The sequence below is a fragment of the Nerophis ophidion genome, linkage group LG06 (assembly GCF_033978795.1).
Source record: "Nerophis ophidion isolate RoL-2023_Sa linkage group LG06, RoL_Noph_v1.0, whole genome shotgun sequence".
NCBI classification, from domain to species: Eukaryota; Metazoa; Chordata; class Actinopteri; order Syngnathiformes; family Syngnathidae; genus Nerophis; species Nerophis ophidion.
In genome coordinates, this window is record NC_084616.1 from 30205207 (window position 1) to 30230037 (window position 24831).

Sequence of the window (24831 nt, forward strand, 5' to 3'; positions counted from 1 at the left end):
AACTTTAAAAACGCAGTTCTAGATAGTTGATCAGTGTGTGCACCAGCACCCTTTAAAGGCCTACTGAAATGAGATTTTCTCATTTAAACAGGGATAGCAGGTCCATTCTATATGTCATACTTGATCATTTCGCGATATTGCCATATTTTTGCTGAAAGGATTTAGTAGAGAACATCCGCGATAAAGTTAGCAACTGGAGAAAAACCCTACCTCTACCGGAAGTCGCAGACGATAACGTCGCAAGTGTGGGGGCTCCTCATATATTCACATTGATTTTAATGGGAGCCTCCAACAAAAAGTGCTATTTGGACCGAGAAAACGACAATTTCCCCATTGATTTAAACGAAGATGAAAGATTTGTGTTTGAGGATATTGATAGCGACGGACTAGAAAAAAAAAAAAAAAAAAGTTAAAAAAAAACGCGATTGCATTGGGACGGATTTCGCTGTTTTTAAACACATTTACTAGGATAATTCTGGGAAATCCCTTATCTTTCTATTTTGTTGCTAGTGTTTTAGTGAGTTTAACAGTACCTGATAGTCGGAGGTGTACGTCCACGGGTGTCTTGACGCCAATGTCTCAAGGAAGTCGATGGCAGCTTCATGGACGGCCCAAGCTCAGCTTTTCTCCGGTAAGAAGCGACTTTTTAACCACAATTTTCTCACCGAAACCTGCTGGTTGACATTTGGTCTGGATTCATGTTCGCTTGACCGCACTGTGATCCATAGTAAATTTTCACCTCCGGGAATTTTAAACAAGGAATCACCGTGTGTTTGTGTGGCTAAAGGTTGAAGCTTCCCATCTCTCTACTGTGACTTCTCCAATATTAATTGAAAGAATTGCAAAAGATTCAGCAACACAGATGTCCAAAATACTGTGTAATTATGCCATTAAAGCAGACAACATTTAGCTGTGTGTGTGCAGCGCTCATACTTCCTAAAAACCCGTGACGTCTTGCGTACACGTCATCATTACACGACGTTTCGAAGACGAAACTCCCGAGAAATTTAAAATTGTAATTTAGTCAACTAAAAAGGCCGTATTGGCATGCGTTGCAATGTTAATATTTCATCATTGATATATAAACCATCAGACTGCGTGGTGGGTAGTAGTGGGTTTCAGTAGGCCTTTTAAATCACCAAAAATGATTCCCGGGCGTGGCCACCGCTGGTGCTCACTGCTCCCCTCGCCTCCCAGGGAGGTGATCAAGGGTGAAGTGAATAATTTCGCCACACCTAATGTGTGTGGGTGTGACAATCATGGGTACTTTAACTCTAACTTTAAACACGCAGTCCTAGATAGTAGATCAGTGTGGGCACCAGCACCCTTTAAGCATGGCACTTGCCCAGCCTTTGGCAGGACTTCGTGTTTACCGGCAACTTTGCAGCCAGCATCACTGGTCGTGGGGAAGCCAGCAAAGTCACGGTGAGCCCCGCCCATTGTCCACGTGCCTCATCCCGCAGGCTGCCTTGTCCTGCGCGCCACATGCGCTTTTGCATAAAAAGTGTATCAGTAGGGCAGCGCTCAGGCCGGCACATGGAGAGCTCACATGTTGCGTGGCTTTACTGAACCCACGCTGCACGGTCGAATAAGCACATCACACTGCACTCAGCCTCTCATCCCCGCCAATGAAAAGGCGGCGAAACGTGCTGGAGGGTGGGGGGTAAGAGAGGGAGAGAGAGAGAGAGAGAGAGAGAGAGATACAAAGAGTGAGCCAAATTCCACACAAACACAAGTTGGCGTAGCTCACATTTCCTACTCACCTGTGCAAACGTGATGAATGTGGGTGTTTGTATCAGTGGGTGTGTGTGTCACGTCTGACGCACGCGAACGTGCGGGCTCGGCTTTCTTGGAAGACACGAGTGGGACAGAAGACTTTTGAGCCTCACTTGTAGTGCAGCACGCAGGCGCGGGAAAGCAGCAGCAGCAAGCATCCAAGTCGTCTCCAAGAAGTCCACATTCAGTCTGCACACAACAGCAAGTGGACACTTCGAGCAGTGTCCTCACTGGACTTCGGGCTCTTTGAGACTTTTGCTGATCACAAAAGTTCACCTTCAACAGAAATGGACAACAGCCCTGGTGGTGGTAAGTGCAATTTGCATAATTTTTCCCCCAATTGATTAAGATTGCTAAACTGTAATATGGAAGCATATTTATTTACAGTAGCATTTTCATTTTGCTGCAACCCAATAGAGTAATAATGCCTTGTACTAATGCCATTTTTGACAAAGATTAATGTATAGCAATTTTTGACCTTTACATACTTTGAAGTATTTGCTGTGTTGCAATGTGAATATATTGCCTTAATTAATATTTACATGTCAGTGCATGCTAAACTGTAATATGGAGTCATGGTCATTTACAGTAGCATTTTATTTATTTTGGTGTGACCCAATACCGTAATAATAGCTTCTACTAATATGCCATTTAGACAAACATTAATGTATAGCAATTGTTCACCTTTACATACTTTGACGTATTTGCTGTGTTGCAATATTTGAAAGTGAATCTATAGACTTAATTAATATTTACATGCATGGAATACATCACTGCTGTCCACTTCCTTTAAAAAAAAAAACTCCCTTCATGAAAACAAACTCACGTGCAGCATAGGAAGCTGTCACCGTAATTGCTGCCGTTATCACCACCTGTCAGTGATCACATGCAAAGCTGCATTATCAGTACAGTAAAAGTTTGCCATCGAAGGGCGTGTGTTTTGTTTCTAATATAGAGGCCACGTAAAGTTCAAGGGTGTGGAAACTGCAAGGGAAGCCACCCATTGGGCAGCTCTTTGTGGAGGTCAGCCACCGCACATGACCTGTGCTTCCTCTTAATCAGAGGGGAATCATTGATAGTATGACACACGTTGGCACGTTCCTGCGCAGGTGATGGACACACCTTAAGTTTGCATCTGCATGCCATTCTATTCTATTCTGAAGGTAATAGTGGGATAGGGCTGTCTTGTTTATGCTGATAAAGTGGGCAGGTGCTTTCACGTTTGCAGATTCATTAGAAGGACACGAGAAAATTGAGTTTAACAAAACTGACCTTCATTTGTGGAAATGCATAAGGCAACATATAATTTTTGCTTAAACAATACAAAAGCACTTTGACACTATTTCGTCATTCGCCCATTCACACACACTGCCATACAAGGCCCTAACCACGATCCATCAGGAGCAAGGGTGATTTTGTTCAAGGACACGACGGACGTGACTAGGATGGCACAAGCCAGGGATCAAACTAGGAACCCTCAAGTTGCTGGCAGATCCGCTATACCAACCGAGCCACTAAGGTTTTGACTAACTGTAATGATGGTTATCATGCTTGCCACTCTGCTGACTGGCTAGCATTACAAAGTACAGTATGGTCAGAAAATGACCACATGCAGCTGTATCATTTTGCCCGTGTACAGATAAGTGGGAGCTTCCTTGATTAACAAAGTCACAGTTGAATGAAAGTTGCCTTGTTCTTCAGTATCCAAGTACCACTACAATGAGCAACATTGAAACACAGTAGTGTAGTAGGCTTAAGTAAAACAATTTGTTTAACAAACATATTTAATATTTTGAACACTATACAAAGTGTTTGAAAATAGAAAATACAACATTGTACTTTAATCAAGTGATTCTTTGGCGTACCACTAGTTGTGCTCGTACCACAGTTTGAGAATCACCGGTCTGGGGTATAGAAAACAGATGAATGGATTGACTTAATTCAATTATTTAAAAATGTGAGTAGTATTATACAGTCGTCCCTTATTTATCAGCGTTAATTGATTTCGGACATGATGGTGATTAACACATTTTGGGAAGTCGGGATTATTAATTACAAATTAAATATTTTCATAGCAAGAGCATAAAAAAAACTGTGTATGGCCTTCTAAATATGTTTTTACTATTATTAGAACTCTATACACATGAAATAACACTGTTTAGTCACTGTTTCACTCATTTAATTTAATATATAAATATTTCGTGAGGCTGAGCCAGTCAGTGGTCAGGACACTGAACAGTGCACTCTGATTGGTTTGGTTTGCTTGTGGCCAATACTTTTTTTCTGTCCTTGTGGCCAATACTACTGCTGTATTGTTAATTTGGCCATTTTTATGCTGGAAAATTTGGGCCAAAAATATAGTTTTTTATTATTTGACTATAACACGGTTACAATTTTATGATCTGTTGTGTCCACTTTATCCACTTATGGCTGCATACTGCTTGATATTATTTGCTTCTTATTTATTAAAGGCGGGTGAACATATGCAAAAGTAGGTGCATAAGATTTATTCAATGAAGAAAATAAAACTTCCGAGACCAATGAGAGTATTTTTTTAAATTAAAAAAAAAGAAAGAAAGCAAAATTGTTAATCAAATTATGACTGGATCTGCAGTTTCATTAGTTTCCAGGCATCCTCATTATCCCAAGCCACTTTTTTTGGATTAAAGTTAATTTTACACAATTGTTGCCATCTCCTATAACCATTTATATGTGTAAAACTGGACTTTCGGTGCTAGACAGTAAAAAAAGAAAAAAACATCAACAGTACATCGGTTTTATAGCTCTGTGCAGTCATTATAGGTGACAAAATAAACACTTGTTCTCATAACATTACAGGTTTTCCTCGGCATGCTGTCTAATACACATGTTGAGATTAAAAAAAAGAAAAGAAAGAAATCAAAATTGTTAATCAAATTATGACTGGATCTGCAGTTTCATTAGTTTCTAGCCATCCTCATTATCCCAAGCCACTTTTTTGGGGGGATTAAGGTTATTTTTACACAATTGTTACCATCTCCTATAGCCATTTATTTGTGTAAAACTGGACTTTCAGTGCCAAAAAAGAAAAAACATCAACAGTACATTGGTTTTATAGCTCTGTGCAGTCATTATAGGTGACAAAATAAACACTTGTTCTCATAACATTACAGGTTTTCCCTCTACATGCTGTCTAAAAAACATGTTGGGATTAAAAAAATAAATAATAATAATGATTATATATATATATATATATATATATATATATATATATATATATATATATATATATATATATATATATATATATATATATATATATAGGGCTTCACGGTGGCAGAGGGGTTAGTGCGTCTGCCTCACAATACGAAGTTCCTGCAGTCCTGGGTTCAAATCCAGGCTCGGGATCTTTCTGTGTGGAGTTTGCATGTTCTCCCCGTGAATGCGTGGGTTCCCTCCGGATACTCCGGCTTCCTCCCACTTCCAAAGACATGCACCTGGGGATAGGTTGATTGGCAACACTAAATTGGCCCTAGTGTGTGAATGTGAGTGTGAATGTTGTCTGTCTATCTGTGTTAGCCCTGCGATGAGGTGGCGACTTGTCCAGGGTGTACCCTGCCTTCCGCCCGATTGTAGCTGAGATAGGCGCCAGCGCCCCCCGTGACCCCGAAAGGGAATAAGCGGTAGAAAATGGATGGATGGATATATATATATATGTATATATATATATATCCATCCAGAAAATGGATGGATGGATATATATATATATATATATCCATCCATCAATTTACTACCGCTTATTCCCTTTTGGGGTCGCGGGGGCCGCTGCCGCCTATCTCAGCTACAATCGGGTGGAAGGCGGCGTACACCCTGGACAAGTCGCCCCCTCATCGGAGGGCCAACACAGATAGACAGACAACATTCACACTCACATTCAAACACTAGGGCCAATTTAGTGTTGCCAATCAACCTATCCCCAGGTGCATGTCTTTGGAAGTGGGAGTATATATATATATATATATATATATATATATATATATATATATATATATATATATATATATATATATATAATTAGACACGCTACATCCGAAAGGGGAGTAGACGAAGACCACCCAGAAAACAACATATTTATTTTGGCTCTGAACTCATTGCACACAAAGCTCTACCGCCCGACTGGAAATAAGTTTTGTGTTTTCCTTTTTTGAAAACTCCTGCAAAAAAAAAAAAAAACATCTCACGTGGCCTTCTCGGAGAGCCTCGTGCGGCGCGTGAGCCACATAGCCCCGCCCCCTGCTGCTTCCGCTCCCTCACAGGGACTTCAGTGTTGCTGCCGCCTGCGGGAGACGATGACGTAGTCCGGTCAGTGGGTCAGCCATTCCACGCATTAAATCTTGTTTTTCCCCTTCGTCACGTTTCTCCGCCTCATGCGGCTTTTGTGCGCGGAGAGAGTCACCCGCTAAGCCCCGCCCTCCTCGGGGCGTGGAGGCTGAGTCGACGTCGTTTCTCACGCAGCATCTGTCCCCGTGTCATGCTTTGGAGGGCAAATATCCGATTAGGGCGTGTTTGCTGCTGGAACGTGACTGTGTTTTCAAACCAAAGGGATCTCCTTCTGAGCCGTTTGTACGCAGATAGCAGGCGCCGATCTACATTTCTGCCAGTGGGTGCTCGGTGTGTGCGTGTTTTAGTGTTGTCCCGATACCAATATTTTGGTACCGGTACCAGTATTAGTATCAGTATTTCGGTACTTTTCTATATAAAGGGGACCACTAAAAATGTCATTATTGACTTTATTTTAACATAAAAAAAACTTACGGTACATTAAACATATGTTTCTTATTGCAATGTTGTCCTTAAATAAAATAGTGAATATACTCCTCTGCCCCCCATTCCCCTCCACAAGGAAGAGGGGGGCAGAGGAGAAAAAGAAAATAAACAGCAGATCAACTGGTCTAAAAAGGGGGTCTATTTAAAGGGGAACATTATCACCAGACCTATGCAAGCGTCAATATATACCTTGATGTTGCAGAAAAAAGACCATGTATTTTTTTAACCGATTTCCGAACTCTAAATGGGTGAATTTGGGCGAATTAAAGATCTTTCTCTTTATCGTTCTCAGAGCGATGGCGTCAGAACGTGACGTCACATAGGTAATAATGTCGCCATTTTCATTTTCTCAACGACATTACAAACACCGCGTCTCAGCTCTGTTATTTTCCTTTTTTTCGACTGTTTTCTGGAACCTTGGACACGTCATGCCTCGTCGGTGTGTTTTCAGAGGGTGTAACAACACTAACAGGGAGGGATTCAAGTTACACCACTGGCCCAAAGATGCGAAAATGGCAAGAAATTCTGCGAAAGTGGCAAGAAATTGGATGAAATTTGTTCAAAATACGAGGGTGTGGGGGAAGCCGACGAAATGGTCAGTCGTTTGTTCAGCACACTTTACCGACGAAAGCTATGCTACTAAAGAGATGGCAAGATTGTGTGGATATCCTGTGACACTCAAAGCAGATAGATTTCCAACGATTAAGTCAAAGAAATCTGCCGCCAGACCTCCATTGAATGTGCAGGAGTGTGTGAGCTATTCAGGGACAAAGGACCTCGCTAGCACGCCCAGAGTATACAAATGAGTTTTAAGATGGGACTTAAATGCCTCTACTGAGGTAGCATCTCTGTTACCGGGAGGTCATTCCTGACTACTGGAGCCCAAATAGAAAACGCTCTGTAGCCTGCAGATTTTTTATGGGCACTGGGAATCACTAATAAGCTGGAGTTCTTTTAACACAGATTTCTTGCCGGGACATATGGCATACTTGCCAACCCTTCCGGATTTTCCGGGAGACACCCGAAATTCAGCGCCTCTCCCAAAAACCTCCCGGAAGAAATTTTCTCCCGAAAATCTCCCGAAATTCAGCGCAGCTGGAGGCCACGCCCCCTCCAGCTCCATGCGGACCTGAGTGGGGACAGCCTGTTTTCACGTCCGCTTTCCCACTATATAAACAGCTTGCCTGCCCACTCACATTACAACATCTACGGATGTTAAGAAAAAAACTGCACACACAAGGAGACAAAGCAGAAGAACGAGGAAGTTACAGCCATGGCGACCCCGTCTGTAATAGAGTTATTTATGTTGTCTGTTGCCATCTCCTGGTGAATGTTGGCTATAGCATTATGGGGTTGCTTTTTGATTGGCCAACGATTTACGTGGTGTTGTGCACCTGACGGCAAGTGACTCCCCCCAGTACGCAAATGGCAGAACAAAGGTTACTCAAATAGTGAAAGGTAAGTGTTGTTTTTTTAGTAACCAGCAAGCACAGTACAGTTAGAACAACTGTGATTTTATTACTGTGTATTTGATAGGTGCCGTCTGAAATTCAACTATTTCTTTTATTTATATATATAATAAAATAAATATATATAGCTATAATTCACTAAAAGTCAAGTATTTCATGTGTATATATACATATATATGAAATATGTATGAAATACTCAAGTTGGTGAATTGTAGATGTAAATATACGCCTCCCCTCTTAACCACGCCCCCCACCCCTAACACGCCTCCGCCCCACCCCTGACCACGCCCCCCACCTCCCGAAATCGGAGGTCTCAAGGTTGGCAAGTATGACATACGGTACAATACAATCGGCAGGATAGGCTGGAGCTAGACCGTGTAGTATTACATACGTAAGTAGTAAAACCTTAAAGTCACATCTTAAGTGAACAGGAAGCCAGTGCAGGTGAGCCAGTATAGGCGTAATGTGATCAAACTTTCTTGTTCTTGTCAAAAGTCTAGCAGCCGCATTTTGTACCAACTGTAATCTTATAATGCTAGACATAGGGAGACCCGAAAATAATACGTTACAGTAATCAAGACGAGACGTAACAAACGCATAGATAATGATCTCAGCGTCGCGAGTGGACAAAATGGAGCGAATTTTAGTGATATTACGAAGATGAAAGAAGGCCGTTTTAGTAACACTCTTAATGTGTGACTCAAACGAGAGTTTGGTCGAAGATAATACCCAGATTCTTTACAGAGTCACTTTGTGTAATTGTTTGGTTGTCAAATGTTAAGGTGGTATTATTAAATAAATGTCGGTGTCTAGCAGGACCGATAATCAGCATTTCCGTTGTCTAGACAACTACTACTATACTAGACAACTTGTCTTTTAGAATTGAGTAAACAAACAAAGACTCCTAATTTAGCTGCTGACATATGCAGTAACATATTATTGTAGAAAATGAAATATTAATCTACTTGTTCATTTACTGTTAATAGGCATGTTTTTCACAATACGAAGGTCTTGAGTAGCCCTGAGTTAAATTCCGGGCTCGGGATCTTTCTGTGTGGAGTTTGCATGTTCTCCCCGTGACTGCGTGACTTCCCTCCGGGTACTCCGGCTTCCTCCCACCGCCAAAAACATGCACCTGGGGATAGGTTGTTTGGCAACACTAAATTGGCCCTAGTGTGTGAATGTGAGTGTGAATGTTGTCTGTCTATCTGTGTTGGCCCTGCGATGAGGTGGCGACTTGTCCAGGGTGTACCCCGCCTTCCGCCCCAATGCAGCTGAGATAGGCTCCAGCACCCCTCGCGACCCCAAAAGGGACAAGCAGTAGAAAATGGATTGATCTTCTTACTTACACTTTTAACATGTTCTATCTACACTTTTGTTTAAATGTAATAATCACTTATTCTTCTCTTGTTTGATACTTTACATTAGTTTTGGATGATACCACACATTTAGGTATCGAGCCAATACTATGTAGTTACAGGATCATACATTGGTCATGTTCAAAGTCCTCCTGTGTCCAGGGTCATATTTACTGACTTTATGAACATTATATGAATTTTTAAAAAAACCTTTTGTGATGCTAAGAATGTCGATGTAATCATAGTAGTATTGACTAGATACGTGTTTGGCGTTTGTTTACATTTGGCATCTCAGAAGAGTTGTTGCTGCAGAAATTCTGGGAATTTGTTCTGTAATGTTTATGTTGTGTTGCGGTGCAAATGTTCTTCCAAAATGTGTTTGTCGTTGTTGTTTAGTGTGGTTTCTCTACATGGCACATATTTATGACAGTGTTGGCATTGTTCATACTGTCACCCTTAGTGTGACATGTATGGTTTTTGAGTAAGTATGCCTTCATTCGCTCGTGTGCAGTGAGTTCAAAGACAAGATGAATGTGTCATTAGTTCATTATGAGGCATAATGAAACCTTGGTTAGGCTCGGGTAAATATATACTATAAGATTTGTTATTGGATCATATAAAACGGACCAAACTCGCCACTGGGTGCTCGGCACCGAAGCACCCAGGGATAGGCACCTATGGTGCAGCCCCAAAGGGATGCTTTTAAATAAGTGCAATTATTAAGAATGTAGCTTGGACAATTGATTGCTTTCACTTCCAGGCACCAACAGTTATGTACAAGTCAATAATGTTACAAAATTGTGTTGTTTTTTTTTGTTTTTACAGAGTGCACGATAACAAATAGTTACAAGCCTTGGGTACTATATAGTATTCAGTATGCATGTTGCTGATTTTAAGCACCATTCATTAGCTGTAAACACACAGGAAGGTAGCCTTTATATGGTCATGAAGTGGGGAAAAGTTTCAACAAACCCAAATCACATTGGTTGACATATTACACCCCTTTAAAAACATCCCTCCCTCGGCGATGTAATTCAGACCCCCCGTTTAATTGCATTAGCCTTAAGTAGTGTGTTGCAGCATTAGTTCGGAGGGATGCTCGAGGCAGGTTTCTGTGATATTGACCTATTTACACTCAGCTTGAGTTCATGTCTGCACTGCAAGCACCAAAAGGATCTCTGACAAATTCCTAGCCATATAACACACATCAGTGACCGTTTCTTCTGTCATATTTTGTCGATGGATGCAAAAGTAGCAGACAAGGGAACAGGGGGAAATGAAAAGGAGCACGTGTGCATGTGAAGTTCTTCCCTGCTCACGTTTCTGTGCCTGACTCCTGCCACAGGCAGATTAACGTGTGCACGGGTAAGCTCAAGAAAAGCATCGAAGGCTGATTGTCTACTCAATTAATTCAGTCTACAATGACTTAAATTGTTAGTTGGACTTAAACTTGACTTGGACTTAGACTTCTTTTTTATTGTCATTCAAATTTGAACGTTACAGCACAGATAACAACAAAATTTCGTTACATAAACTCATGGTAGTGCAGGATTAAAAAAAGCAATAAGGTGCATGTATAATTAAATAAACATATATAAATCTATATATAAAATAAATAAATAAATAGATTAATGTAAAGATAGATATATTGCACTTTTGCACATGCATCCACGTTATGGATGTATGTTATATTGTTTTTTTTATTTCAGCGAGTTAATCCATTTTGGGGGGAGTTGAGGGGATAATTTAATTATGATGCGTTCAAGAGTCTTACGGCCTGAGGGAAGGAGCTGTTACAGAACCTGGAGGTTCTGCTTCGGAGGCTGCGGAACCTCTTTCTAGAGTCCAGCAGTGTCTTGTGTCAAGTGACAGTATATCCTGCCTGCGTGGGAAATCTCTAAGGATGAAGGAAAACTGTGGGTAAAGTGATATGAATGCATACTGCATGGCCTGTAGGCATTCTAATGTACTTGATGGTTGACTTAAGCACACATTGGCACAATTACAGTATTTATACTGCATGTAGGAGGGCTTTCAAAGTTGTTATCTGTAAGTTCCTTTAACAACGCCATTTTTTTTTACAGCCCTGACTTATTTTTGACCCTCAGCCCATTCTGTAGCGAGGAAAAATGTAATGGCGTTCAGTTATTGTTGAGCCACAAGCTCGAAAATAGCGAGCAGAAATGCAGAAAGAAAAGGGAAGACTACGGAAATACCAGGTCCAAACAACATTTAATATTTGATCGCCGTGCGATGACATCACTGCCAGTACTCTTCGCCGCTAGCAGAGAGGTGAAGCTCTACTTCCGCGTTTGGATTACGCCTGAGTGCATTGATAACATAAAATGTAGATTGTTACACTAACTGCTTTAGTAAGATGGGGGGAAAATGCTCAGCAGAAAAGAAAGACGGGAAGCAGGAAGTCTGGAGTTAGTTTTATGGGAGACTTTAATGTCCTCTTGACATGTCAAGACACCTCTTCTCATACCAATCACAATAATAGCGCTACGCGTCAAATCCGGTCTGACTACCATAATAAAATTAAAAATGTCTTACATCACAATCATGCTTTGTCAAAGACGATGTGTAATGTAATCTGTGACATTTGCACATAAATGAATGTGTACATGTATTTTGTTTTTTTTAGAGCTGTCATCGTTAACCTATGTGATTAATGAGGAAATGTATTGCGTTACCATAAATGAATGTAGATTATCAGGGTGAGTTTTGACCGCCAGAAGTGATCATGTCACATGCCAGTGTGATAATACGTAGTTACAGCGATGTGCTCTGCGCCCTCCTAAGCAAACTCAGACAAAATTAAATAAAACTGAGGTAATTAGTATTGCAGCGACAAACTTTCTTTTTACCGTCTTACCTCAAAACTGGCATCTTAAAGCAAAACATGAACGTAAGGATGGCATGAATGCTGCATGGCCAGCAAACAGAGGACAACAAACTATGCTGGCTGAGTTTACGACAAATAATTAAACAATGCCTTTTTTTAAATGTACAACTACCGTTTAACCTTATTTGCTATATTATTGCAAATACTTTCAAAATGTGCATTTAAATCATACTAACGTGTCACTACATTTTTGAGCAAATCAATGAATTGCAGTTTAGTATGTGGACTCTGTACCAAGGATGTTGTTGTGGTTTGTGCAGCCCTTTAAGACACTTGTGATTTTGGGCTATATAAATAAACATTGATTGATTGATTGATTAGTAAAAACATTTAACAAATGTTGCAAAAATGCTGTATGACATTCTGACTACCAAATTGCATTGTTATCCAAATAATGGGGTATTTTCATTTTATTTTTATTTTTTGCAAGCAAATAACCTGTGATTAATCATGATTAATCACAGTTCAAAAGTGTGATTAATCTGATTAAACAGTAATCACTTGAAAGCCCTAGAATTTTTATGTTGGTCATTATAGTTGAACTTGGTGAGCCAATTCTTTTCTGAGATGGTACTTTGTGAAAAAAAGTTTGTTAACCACTGGTCTAAAATATATATTTTCAAAAGTAAAAAGTCACAGGGAGTTTTTGGCATTGTCCATGTTGACATGCAAGATCTAGTTTTCACTTGCCAACCTGGTATTGTTAATTGACAGGTCCACTCATTTACTGCACATGTGAGATTTCAAGAGGTCATGCACTGTGTTTGGGTGCAGGGAGTGCTGGGCTGTCTGTATGTAATAATAATAATAATGGACTAGATTTATATCGCGCTTTTCTATTGTTATATACTCAAAGCGCTCACAGAGAAGTGGGAACCCATCATTCTTTCACACCTGGTGGTGGTAAGCTACATCTGTAGCCACAGCTGCCCTGGGGTAGACTGACAGAAGCGTGGCTGCCAGTTTGCGCCTACGGCCCCTCCGACCACCACCTATCATTCATTCATCATTCATTCACCAGTGTGAGCGGCACCGGGGGCAAAGGGTGAAGTGTCCTGCCCAAGGACACAACGGCAGCGACTTTGATGTCAATAGGTGGGAAGCAAACCTGCAACCCTCAGGTTTCTGGCACGGCCGCTCTACCCACTACGCCATGTAAGCTGGGGAAAGAGGTGAGGTTTGGGCCTGCACTCTTTTTGGGTCCGTCTGTGGCTCCCAAGGCTGGCATGAGTCAACAAATCCAGCAACACGTGCCGGCCGAGGGATTATCCCAACGTTTCAGATCAACAAATACCGTGTGCATCAGGAGAGCAAGCATAGCCACCACAACACAGATGCATTTGCGTCATTTCTACATTGTTATCATGCCCACTTGCAGACTCTAAAGCAGGGGGTGTCAAACGTACGGCCCACGGGCCGGATCAGGCCCACGAACAGGTTTTATCCCGCCCGCGTGATGAGTTTGCCAAGTATAAAAATTAGCTGCTTTTTTAAATTTATTTTTTTACGAAAGAAACCCCTGTTCTAAATGTGTTCACTGGATGTCACACAATAGCAATTCTGTTTTTACCAAGGCCAAGCAGCAGGTACCAAACTCGACCTACATTAAACTTAAAACCTGCCGTTTTATGTCTCCTGGTTCCAACACGTCATTTGTCACCCTTACTCCCCCAAAATGTCTCTGTCAAACACTAGAAACGTGAACTTAACTCGTTTGAATAGTTTTTACCTTTGTGTCTTACGGTTTGTTGAGTTAGCATTGGATTGAAACGTGGACATGACAAATGAGGTATTTGATACCTCGAAGAGTTCACATGTTGGGTTTTTTGTTCAATCCCAGAAAAGGCCGTGACTTAAAGTTTAATCCTGGCTTTGTAAACACACCGGGATGATGTCTAAGCTCATTTGTGTTTTTTGAAGGTGCACCAATTTCCTCAGAATTTTCAACAAACTTGAAGTGTTTTCACCCCGGACATAAGCTTTTTGAACTGCTGCCCTAGGGCAGGAGATACAGCACAATAAAAGGCCGGGCAAACAGATTCAAGAACACTTTTTACCCGAGAGCAATAAAGTCGCTGAACACGAGACAAGAATGACTGTGCATGTGAGCTGTGTGCTTGGTATTTTTATGTATTTTTATCTGTTTATCTGTGTTATTATGAATTTGCACTAAATTAGTTTTGCTCACAATGTCATTGTACAATGTACAATGACAATAAATATATATTCTATTCTAATTATTTGGTCCAGAGGATTATTTGTGATTTGTATGTTTTCAGAATTTTTGGCTAAAGTAAAACACATAAAAGAACTCGGAGTTGTTTTTATTTTTAAGTTTTCATGCCATGATTTTACCATTCCGGCCCACTTGGGAATAGATTTTCCTCCATGCGGCCCATGAGCTAAAATGAGGACATCACAAATTGGGAAATTGTATTTTATCCTGATCCAATGCCAATAGATTGGGTAATTGACACATATTACCTTTAAGAATAAGGGTATTCAACATAACCAAATGCACTTTTTTGTGTAATCTGCACTGCCAGGCTACTCCTAGGCTTAGAACACGTGACTATGAAGGCGCATAAGCAGCAGTAGGATGGAGTTTTGTTAAAAGCACTGACTTCGGTTTTGTTGCACATCTCAACACGGGGATTGCGGATTTGTTTCGGGCTGAATCCGTGTCAGGAGTGCACGCATGTGAGGCGGCGGTCAGGTGTCGTGCAGCTTTCCGGCGCTGGGCACAGTGCCATGGGAGAGCGAGCGTGGCTATTATTGGCGCGGAGGAGGCAATGGAGCCAACTGACACGTGAGGCGGTGTCTCAGCTCATCCGCAACGCATGACTAGAAGTAGAAAGAGGAGGGAGGGAGGGGATCGAGGTAGAACAGACCTCGGATGCAAGCACAGCTGAACGGCAAACACACTCTCACACATTCTGCATGCATGCACAGTGCAAGTAGGATCATGCATCAGAATGAGTAAGGAGGTTTCCCTGATAATAATGAACATGGTGTCTTCCTGCTCTGTTGCCATGCTACCAGGTTTATTTTTACACCTGCTTTTATTTGTCAGCTTGAGCACCCCATTTACACCTATCATATTATGACATCACACATTTTCAGACATTGAGCTACATGAGTTCCCTGAAGATATGTGATCAAGTGCCATCACAGCTCTAAAGTCAAGAGAGATCAATGCAGGTGTGTTCAAGCTACAGAAAAGTCAAATGATGTCAGTGAGGAAAATTAGACTATACTATAAACCACGATTGAATTCAACCTTGGGGAGTTGCCTCAAGTCCTCAAGATTGATACTTTATGGTTGCCTAAAAAAAAATTCTAACACACAAAAAACCTACTCAGTGGCCTTGTGGTTAAAGTGCCCGCCCTGAGATCGGTAGGTCGTGAGTTCAAACCCCGGCCGAGCCATACCAAAGACTATGAAAATGGTACCCATTACCTCCCTGCTTGGCACTCAGCATGAAGGGATGGAATTGGGGGTTAAATCATCAAAATGATTCCCGGGCACGGCCACCGCTGCTGCTCATTGCTCCCCTCACCTCCCAGGGAGTGATCAAGGGTGATGGGTCAAATGCAGAGGATCATTTCACCACATCTAGTGTGTGTGTGACAATCATCGGTACTTTAAATTTAACTTTAAAAGGGACGTCATGTCCAGTTGCAAACTCGGCACAAGCATTTGGCCGTCAAGCAGTCAAACATTCAGAAAATATAAATAAGCACATATGACGGATTTACTAAAGGTTTGTGTGTATTTAAACACGTGCAAACCCGATAGCACACGCAAAGCTGATAAATGTGCAAAGTGGATTGTGTCTGTTAAGTGAACCGAATAAGGCGTGCAATCCATTTTGCATGCCCAGTCTTCACTAATATGCGAAATATAGGCTGATCATGGGAGGAGAAAATGCAACTATAATTATTTAGCACATGAAATGTAATCTATCAACACTCGTCACCGTTTTGCGAGCAGTATTTGGCGTTTTCTTCAACGCGTGTAAGAAGGATGTATTTACTGACAGTTCCAGCACACAGCTGTAGGGTCAGTGCTTGTGCTGCAAAGACAGACGATGAACATACGCAAATCCTCCATCCAATGTGTGTATGTCAAAGTTTTGGTGGACGGTCAGGAATAAAAATATTAGACATATAGTCTATTTAGCGAATTCCTTCTGTTATTTTATTACTGCTGGGTGACTAATGAGGCTGATTGAAATGACTTCAATTGATGCGTTTTCATGTCTGGTGGCGTTTTTTTAAATCTCATTTGTTTTTTCATTTTAGGAAATATATTCTTCTAATATACCTTCTACATGAAAATAAGTGTATTTTCTTGTGTTTTAGTTATTCCAGATGCACGAATGCGCTGGCAATGCGAACCACAGCCTCACGCACATGCAGTAAAAGTGAAAGAAAAGTGTCAGAAAGTGTCAGTCTCGGTTGTTGCGATTTCAGAAAAGGTGTTACAGATTATAGATGTGTCAGGAAAACATGAATGTGCAGAACATGCTTGTCTTAGTGGTAAAAGCCCGTAAAATCTTAATTTAAATAAGGTGGTCTTCACCACTTCTGAATTGCACACGCATTGTTAAAGTACCAATGATTGTCACACACACACACGAGGTGTGGTGAAATTTGTCCTCTGCATTTGACCCATCCCCTTGACCACCCCCTGGGAAGTGAGGGGAGCAGTGGGCCGCAGCGGTGCCGCACCCGGGAATCATTTATGGCACGTAGTGTTAGTAGATCACACGCAACACGCCCACTTATAGTACACGTTATTTAGCTTTTTGCACACATTGATTAGTGCGTGGTATTTAGATCTTAGTAAATCAGGCCCATAGTATTTTGACATGATCTGATCCCTCTGCCTGTTTCCCTTGTCAGCAGGTGGAGGAGTCATCCTGTATGCAGGCTCCTGTGGAAGTGCCAGCCCCAGCCCTGGCAGCCCCTCCAGTGGGTACCAGACACAGTCACCTTCTTTCCACTCGCAGCCGTCATCGCCAGAGGAGGTTACCTTCACAGAAATTGGATCACTGAAACAGAAGGCTGAAGAGTCCCCAACACCAACCTCTAAACTGGTGTTCCAGTTCCCGGAGGTATATACTGGGCCTCCTCCTGCAGCCGCCGCTCCCCAGCATACCTACGGACATCCGATTGCTGGAAAAAAGCCGTGTGGCTTCACAGGAGCTTTCACAAGTAGGTATTTTGTTACCATCCTTAACAATAATAACACCCGTATTTTAAGATCCAGAAGGGCACCAACCAAGAACATCAATAAACAGGATTGCTTTAGTTCAAACACATAGTCATGTCCCATGTTTGATTGGTGCCTTGCTGCTATAGACAGGGTTCATTTTTTTATTTACAGACAGACATAGTTTTGTATATCATTATTTTTTCTTTTGTTAATATCAGAATCTGTTCTGCAAAAAGGTCATCCCTAGAAGCACACAGCTTATGGACAGGGACCCACAGTTAAAATATACATCATCATACAAAATACAATACAATACAATACAATACATTTCAAAATCTACCCACCAAAAAACAATTTACAATTTCATTTATAGATGAAAAAGGAATCTTTAAATCCACCAAATCAGTGTCAATATCCATCCATCCATCCATCCATTTTCTACCGCTTATTCCCTTTCGGGGTCGCGGGGGGCGCTGGCGCCTATCTCAGCTACAATCGGGCGGAAGGCAGGGTACACCCTGGACAAGTCGCCACCTCATCACAGGGCCAACACAGATAGACAGACAATATTCACACTAACATTCACACACTAGGGCCAATTTAGTGTTGTCAATATCCTATTATTCAAATTTGATTAAAAGGTTGCATCTTGAAGATCTGCGATAATCTTATCATACATACAGAGGTCAAGACCAAAATTAGGGCTCAAATGAGTTCTGAAAATGTACTAAGAGGATTATAGGACATGTTTGTTCATACACATTGAGTCCATTTAATCACTGCTCTTTATTAACTGGAATTCACACCACTGCACCCTCTGACGGTATTTTTCCTGCTCTTTCTTCAGAAAATGGCGGAATGGTCCTGCTCTGTAAGGTCTGTGGGGACATTGCATCTGGTTTCCACTATGGAGTTCATGCATGTGAAGGATGCAAAGTAAGCCCCTTAAAACTGAAAAAATATTCTTGAATTTTCTGTTCAGCCTTTCACTTGTCTTTTTAATCTGGCTTTTAGGGATTTTTCCGCCGCAGCATCCAGCAAAACATCAACTACAAGATGTGCGTGAAGAACGAGCACTGTCAGATCATGCGCATGAACCGCAACCGGTGCCAGCATTGCCGCTTCAAGAAGTGCCTGTCTGTCGGCATGTCGAGAGATGGTGAGACATCTTGACACATTTTAAATGCGAGGGGGGCTCTGTGAAGTTCTGCCACAGTGCCCTGATTAGCCAAAGCAGCAGGGGAAATGGGCAGTATGTGGGTCTGAGTGAAAACTTTAACACAGAAAGTCTTTTGAGGTTATGGTGCCATGAGTTCATTCACTATCTGCACTTCAGCACCTGCAAATGCACTGCCAATGATTACCACCTGGCCCTGTGGCACTTTTCAGTTTCTAAGTGTCTTTATATGACCCTCAGCAGTATGCTCCAACAACACTCTTGACTGGATGCTCTGGTTTTGCGCAGAAAGAAACACGCACACGCACGCACACGCACAAACACACACACACACACCCCTCCATGTACCCTCCATGTTCCCACTGCTCTCTTCCAGCTCCGAGTCAGACAGAGATTTATGAGTAGAGGAGCTTGAAGTCCCTGAAGCTATTCATCATCCGGGAAACTGCTTCAAACACAGGAATTATTTTAGGAAATTGGAACAGGGTCAACTTGATTACCTTTTGTATGCCCGTTAAATGTCATGGGGGATTGGAAAACAATTAGGATGCACACGACCGCCAGATGTGTGATAGGTTTTTATCATGTATGAAGCTTTTTGATACTACTAATTGATTATACATGTCCCAGCAAATAAAACAACAACTTAGTTGACCCAGAAAATAGCAAATAATGGGGCTTCTATTGTAGTTGTACATTGTGACCTAGGTGGGGTAGTTTGCCATCTTCTTCTGCTCAGTAGGGTTTCTGTTTAGACACAACCCAGACTAATCTAATAAAGAGGTTAGCGTTATTGCTGCATGTGCTTGACACTTCTGCTGCATGGAAACAACTGGGTGGCAACCCATTGACAGTAAAAAACAGTTAGGCTGACCCTTTTAAAGATGACATTTCTTTTAAGCGTCGAGGACCGCAACCTAAAAACCCACTTTTACTCTGTTTAAACAGGAAAACCACATGCAACTGCCTGAGTTTATATAGCTCACCCTGATTTAAGAGCAGACATCAAACCGAGCAATGTGGGCAAATACGGCATCTTTTCTCCGAAAGACCAGCGCCCTTTCTGGGCAAATTACAGCACACTATTACGGAAATGCTTCATGCTTTTGCACAATCTTTTGGGAAATGAGAAAACATGGTGTGCATTCGGTTAAGTAGCAACAGTCGAGTAAATCATCAAAAGTTTTGACATTCCAAAACTTTTCAGTTGCCTCATCTAACCTTACCTTGCAGGCAGGCGGGCACACACACACACACGCGGGCACACACACACACACACACACACACACACACACACACACACAATCCCCCCGCCCATGTCAAATCTTCTTCTTCATGCTGCTCTGTCTATTGCTTGGAGCCCAGCTCTCTCATCCTTCTCCCGCTCACAAGTTCGCTCACGTTGTCCCACTGCCCTACTTAGAAGAGAGGGAGAGGAGGAAGACAGTGGTTGATGAGGCAGATGGTAGCAAAATGTCTATAAATAGCTTCTCCAGCTGATGGTTACTGTGGGAAGTAGGAAGAGGAGAGGGAAGTTTGCATCTCACAGAATACATGATCATCGCGCTGCAACAGTTCAGCTGGCTTGTGACTTATTCAGAGCTCGGGTATAGCATTTTTTAAAAAGAGATGTTTAAACAAAAGTGATATCGGTCAAGCCTAAACAATGTTGCTGATTTATCTCCACTGTGTGCGTTTTTTCCGCAGCTGTGCGTTTTGGCCGCATCCCAAAAAGAGAGAAGCAGCGACTTATGGAGGAGATGCAGAGCTACATGAACAGCCTAAATGAGTCGGCTGCCATGGACATGGACTCCTCCTCTGTGAAAGAAACACCAACCAGGAAGGTTGAGGGCGACCCAAAAGAGGCCATTGGGGCCATGTCCAGAGCTTACCATGACATCTTCAGTGGCAGTGGCCAGGAGAGAACAGCCAAGAGGGCGAAAATCTCCAACAATAACAACAACAACACTTGTCAAGATGGCACTTTCACGCAGATCGCAACAGAACCACACTCTATGCAGAATTACCAGTCTTGCCCAATCGCCCCTGAAAACAATCAGGTTATGTTCCACAACATGGACACCAATCGCTACACTTACTTTGTGTCAACAAATCAGAATCATCACTCAAGTTGCACAACCCCTCAAAGAGGCCATGAAAATTATTTATGCAAAGCCGAAAATGCCAGAAGTCAACCTTCATGCCCATGGAAGTTTGCTCCAAGAGCTAAAGTGCTGGTAAGTGTAAGCAACGAATCTAATTAATTGTCATGTATTTCAGGTGGCTGAAAACTCATGCATTTGTATGTTTTTCTCTCCCCTCAGGCCTGTCCTCTTAATGCATGCCCTGTATCTGGGGCAGACCGCACGAGTCAGGAGATTTGGGAGTCCTTTTCTCAGTGTTTCACCCCTGCTGTCAAGGAGGTGGTTGAATTTGCCAAGGGCATCCCAGGATTTCAGGAGCTTAGTCAGCAGGACCAGGTCATGCTGCTTAAATCGGGCACTTTCCAGGTAACGCAAAGATCATATCTCCAGTTTAACCATTGCGAAGTATAAGACTTGATGAAAATAATGTTTTTTTTTCTTGTGCACTTAGGTTCTGATGGTGAGGTTCTGCACCTTGTTTAATGCTGCTGAACGTACGGTGACCTTCCTGAACGGCCAAACATACCCCCTGTCCACCCTGCACGCTTTGGGCATGGGCTCCCTACTAGATGCCATGTTTGACTTCAGTGAAAAGTTGGGCTCCATGGGGCTTGAGCCTGATGAAATGGCCCTCTTCATGGCAGTGGTGCTGGTCTCTGCAGGTGAGGAAAGCTCCTCAAGGGACATGATGATGATGATGAAAGAATGATGTAGTGACCGGGCGTCATCTGCTCTCCTCAGATCGTTCCGGCATTTCAGACGTGCACACGGTAGAGCAGCTACAGGAGGGTCTTATCCGTGCCCTTCGATCGCTGATCACTCGCCGGCGTCCTGACGACACTACCTTATTCCCCAAACTCCTCCTGCGATTGCCAGACCTCCGCACTATCAACAATCTGCACTCCAACAAACTTTTGGCCTTTCGCATCGACCCTTGAGCACACATCACACACATTTCCATACACACGTTACCTTCCAAGCATGGACTTCCTTTGTAAGAGATTTTGTTTTGAAAGAAATTACTTTTTTGGATTCACAATTCCAGTTTTTATTTCTTTATTGGGACTAATGAAACATGCTCACACTCATTTGTGTGTAAACCACAACACATCTTAAGAGGTACTATTCCAGTGAAAGTGTAAATTAATGTGTTGATAAAAAAACCATGTGTGCACTCGCTCTTTCTATCCAGTGTACTTAAAGGGCAACGGCACTTTTTGGGGAATTTTGGCTATCGTTCACAATCATAAGAGACAAGAACAGACATTTTTATTTTTATTTATTTTTGTACAATTTTAAAGATGCTGAAAAAAACGCTTGAAAGATGCGGCTAATGAGAGTCACCATTGTAGCCTTCAAACCCCTCAAAAGCAATTTTAAAACCCTCCAGCAACGTTTTATATACTATACTATATACTGTAATATGACTAGTCATGTTTTTCAGTTAGTACAGTTTGGTGTCATATCGCAGTGTTGTGCATTACAAACTCAAACGGGTTTTGTATTGCTGTAGAAACTAAACTATCTCTTGCCGCAGTTAGTTAATACCGAAGCACACCGATGTGTTACGATAGAGAAATAGTTCCTCAGTGTTCCAAAATGGCTAGGGGTACCCTGCACTTCATCAGCTCTGTGTGTACAAGAGCTATTACATTATGTCTTGCAGGTGAGATCGGAGCTTGGTTATTATACAGGTTAAGGAACGGAAATTAAGTATTGTTGACGGTTTTTGAATGCATTTTTAGAAGTGATTTAAAGGTAGAATTGATTGCTCCCATTAGCTGCTTTGCTAGCCACTGAAAAAAAGCCGATTTTTATATGTTAGAAAGCGGGAAAAAAAGCAAACTTTTGTCTTCTTGTCTCTCATGATTGTGAACAATAGGCAAAATTCCCTCCAAAAAAGTGAGGTTCCCTTTTAAGAGTAAAAGCCAATTCCCCTCTGCTGATAAATAGCAGCAGACCGTCAGATATTGTGCACAGAAACACCTTTTATAATAGGGACCATCAATACTGACAAGTTATTAGTCTGCTTGTTTTCAAAAGAAAGGGAATGTCATCATAAATATCGTATTTTCCGGAATATAAGCCGTTACTTTTTTCCCAAGCTTTGAACCCTGCGATTCATACAAAAGGTGTGGCTAATCTATGGACTTTTTTCCGCTACAACTAAATGATTAATTTTTTTAAGCAAAGAAATCAAACAATGTACTCTAGCGATCCACTTTAAGAAACTGTTCAAACTCAAACAGTTTACACAGTAAAAGGAAGAATAATTCTAAAAACATTTTGAACCTTATTGAAAAAGTAGAAAATATTAGTTATCTCATAAAGAATGAATAAAGACAACAATTACTTTTCTGTTTTGTTTGACAAGCAGTTTTACTGCCGAGTTACAGGCAGCGTTTGGGAAAATAATGAAGGTATGTAAATAAGACATTTACAAAATATTTTTATGTAAATTAATAATTTCACAACATACTGGTATATATCTGCGGCTTATAGACTGGTGCGGCTATTATGTAATATGTTTTTTGTCTTCTAAAATTTAGTCAGTGCGGCTTATATACCGGAAAATACGATAAATTGCAAAATCTAACTAAAGTATAGTATATCACTGTTCCATCATGTGCATTTTTACTTGAAGGACACCGTGGATTCATTGTGTCACCTGTACACAACAATTCTAAAACATCACAAGCCATTTCAAATGACTTGACAAAACCATTGTCTCTGCATTACTATGTCACATCCAGAGTGATGGTACAAGTTCATGCATGTTTTTTAATTATTTTTGTTCATTTTGTTTCTGTAAATACGATGTCTATCTTAAAGCGACTGAGTAGCAAAAAGAAGAATGTTCTGCTGATCTTCCAGTAGGAGGTGGGGGTTTTGGGGCAAGGGCGTTTTGCAACGGAGAACATGTCAGGGATTGTTGATGAACTTTTTGACACACTGCCTGCTGCATTGAGACGATGTCACCAACCAGAATAATCCCTGAAATCTCCAGCGCTCACTCCACATCATGCACTCTTTCCCCCAATGTTTGTCATACAAACTAAAGAGATATTATAGGGTGGGGAGATCTTATTTAATTGGTCATCTCACTGATTGCTTGATTGAATATGGCTGTTTGAGCACGTGCTGTACATTTTGTAAATATGTGTTCTTTAATAGAAATTATATAAAGTTCAGATTGTGTATTGATCAGCTTGTTGTGTCGTTTGGCTCTAAAAAAAATATTTTCATTAGAAGTATGGCAGACAATTAAATGATCTAAGGGCCGCACACTGAAAAATTAAAGCCTGCTGGGGCCATTTTGATATTTTTCCTTTTTAAAACCAGTACAATGTTTGTTATAACCCCTTTGGGCTACCCTCAATTCTGGTGACTGTTCGAGGTCCCAAAAGGTTCTCAGCCATTACAGGTTTAAAAATAAGTCACATATTATCTTATTTGTTTTTACTTTCTACAATCAAACATCTATAAATCAACTTCAGATCTATCCATTGGCATAAAATTGCTACTTTTAAAAAATGTTTCATGGAATTATTCTCTAATAAAACCCTTTTTATGGCAATAACACAAAATATGCAATATTTTACCCAAATGTTTTTGTCAAGCGGTAAATGGGTTATACTTGTTTAGCGCTTTTCTACCTTTTTAAGGAACTCAAAGCGCTTCGACACTATATCCACATTCACCCATTCACACACACATTCACACACTGATGGCGGGAGCTGCCATGCAAGGCGTCAACCAGGACCCATCAGGAGCAAGGGTGAAGTGTCTTACTCAAGGACACAACGGACGTGACTAGGATGGTAGAAGGTGGGGATTGAACCAGGAACCCTCAGGTTGCTGGCACAGCCACTTTATCACCTGCGCCACGCCGTCCCGTGTGTCATCAGTGTGTCATGTGAAACGACAAAAGGTTGTAGTGATTTTGAAATGCAGACAAACGAGGTGGCAGCC

General features: G+C 41.5%; 1 protein-coding gene and 1 long non-coding RNA gene across 3 annotated transcripts; one reads left to right on the forward strand and one right to left on the reverse strand.

Moving 5' to 3' along the window:
* Positions 1 to 865: 865 nt before the first annotated feature.
* On the reverse strand, positions 866 to 6303 carry LOC133554494 (uncharacterized). The gene is made up of 3 exons (XR_009807127.1): positions 5997 to 6303; positions 1764 to 1965; positions 866 to 1649 (listed from the first exon to the last, which is right to left on the reverse strand). It is a non-coding gene; the product is annotated as an uncharacterized LOC133554494 (long non-coding RNA).
* LOC133554493 (nuclear receptor subfamily 1 group D member 1-like) lies at positions 1634 to 24063 on the forward strand. Of its 2 annotated transcripts, none has more exons than XM_061903323.1 (8): positions 1634 to 2085; positions 17229 to 17537; positions 18386 to 18474; positions 18553 to 18697; positions 20423 to 20952; positions 21040 to 21225; positions 21311 to 21521; positions 21601 to 24063. In XM_061903323.1, the coding sequence occupies exons 1-8, from the start codon at positions 2064 to 2066 to the stop codon at positions 21795 to 21797; spliced, it is 1689 nt and encodes a 562-aa protein (XP_061759307.1). In that variant the 5' UTR covers positions 1634 to 2063; the 3' UTR covers positions 21798 to 24063. The 2 variants fall into 2 exon arrangements, with proteins under 2 accessions (XP_061759307.1, XP_061759306.1); XM_061903322.1 differs by having other exon boundaries at positions 1637 to 2085; positions 17226 to 17537.
* The last annotated feature ends 768 nt before the right edge of the window (positions 24064 to 24831 follow it).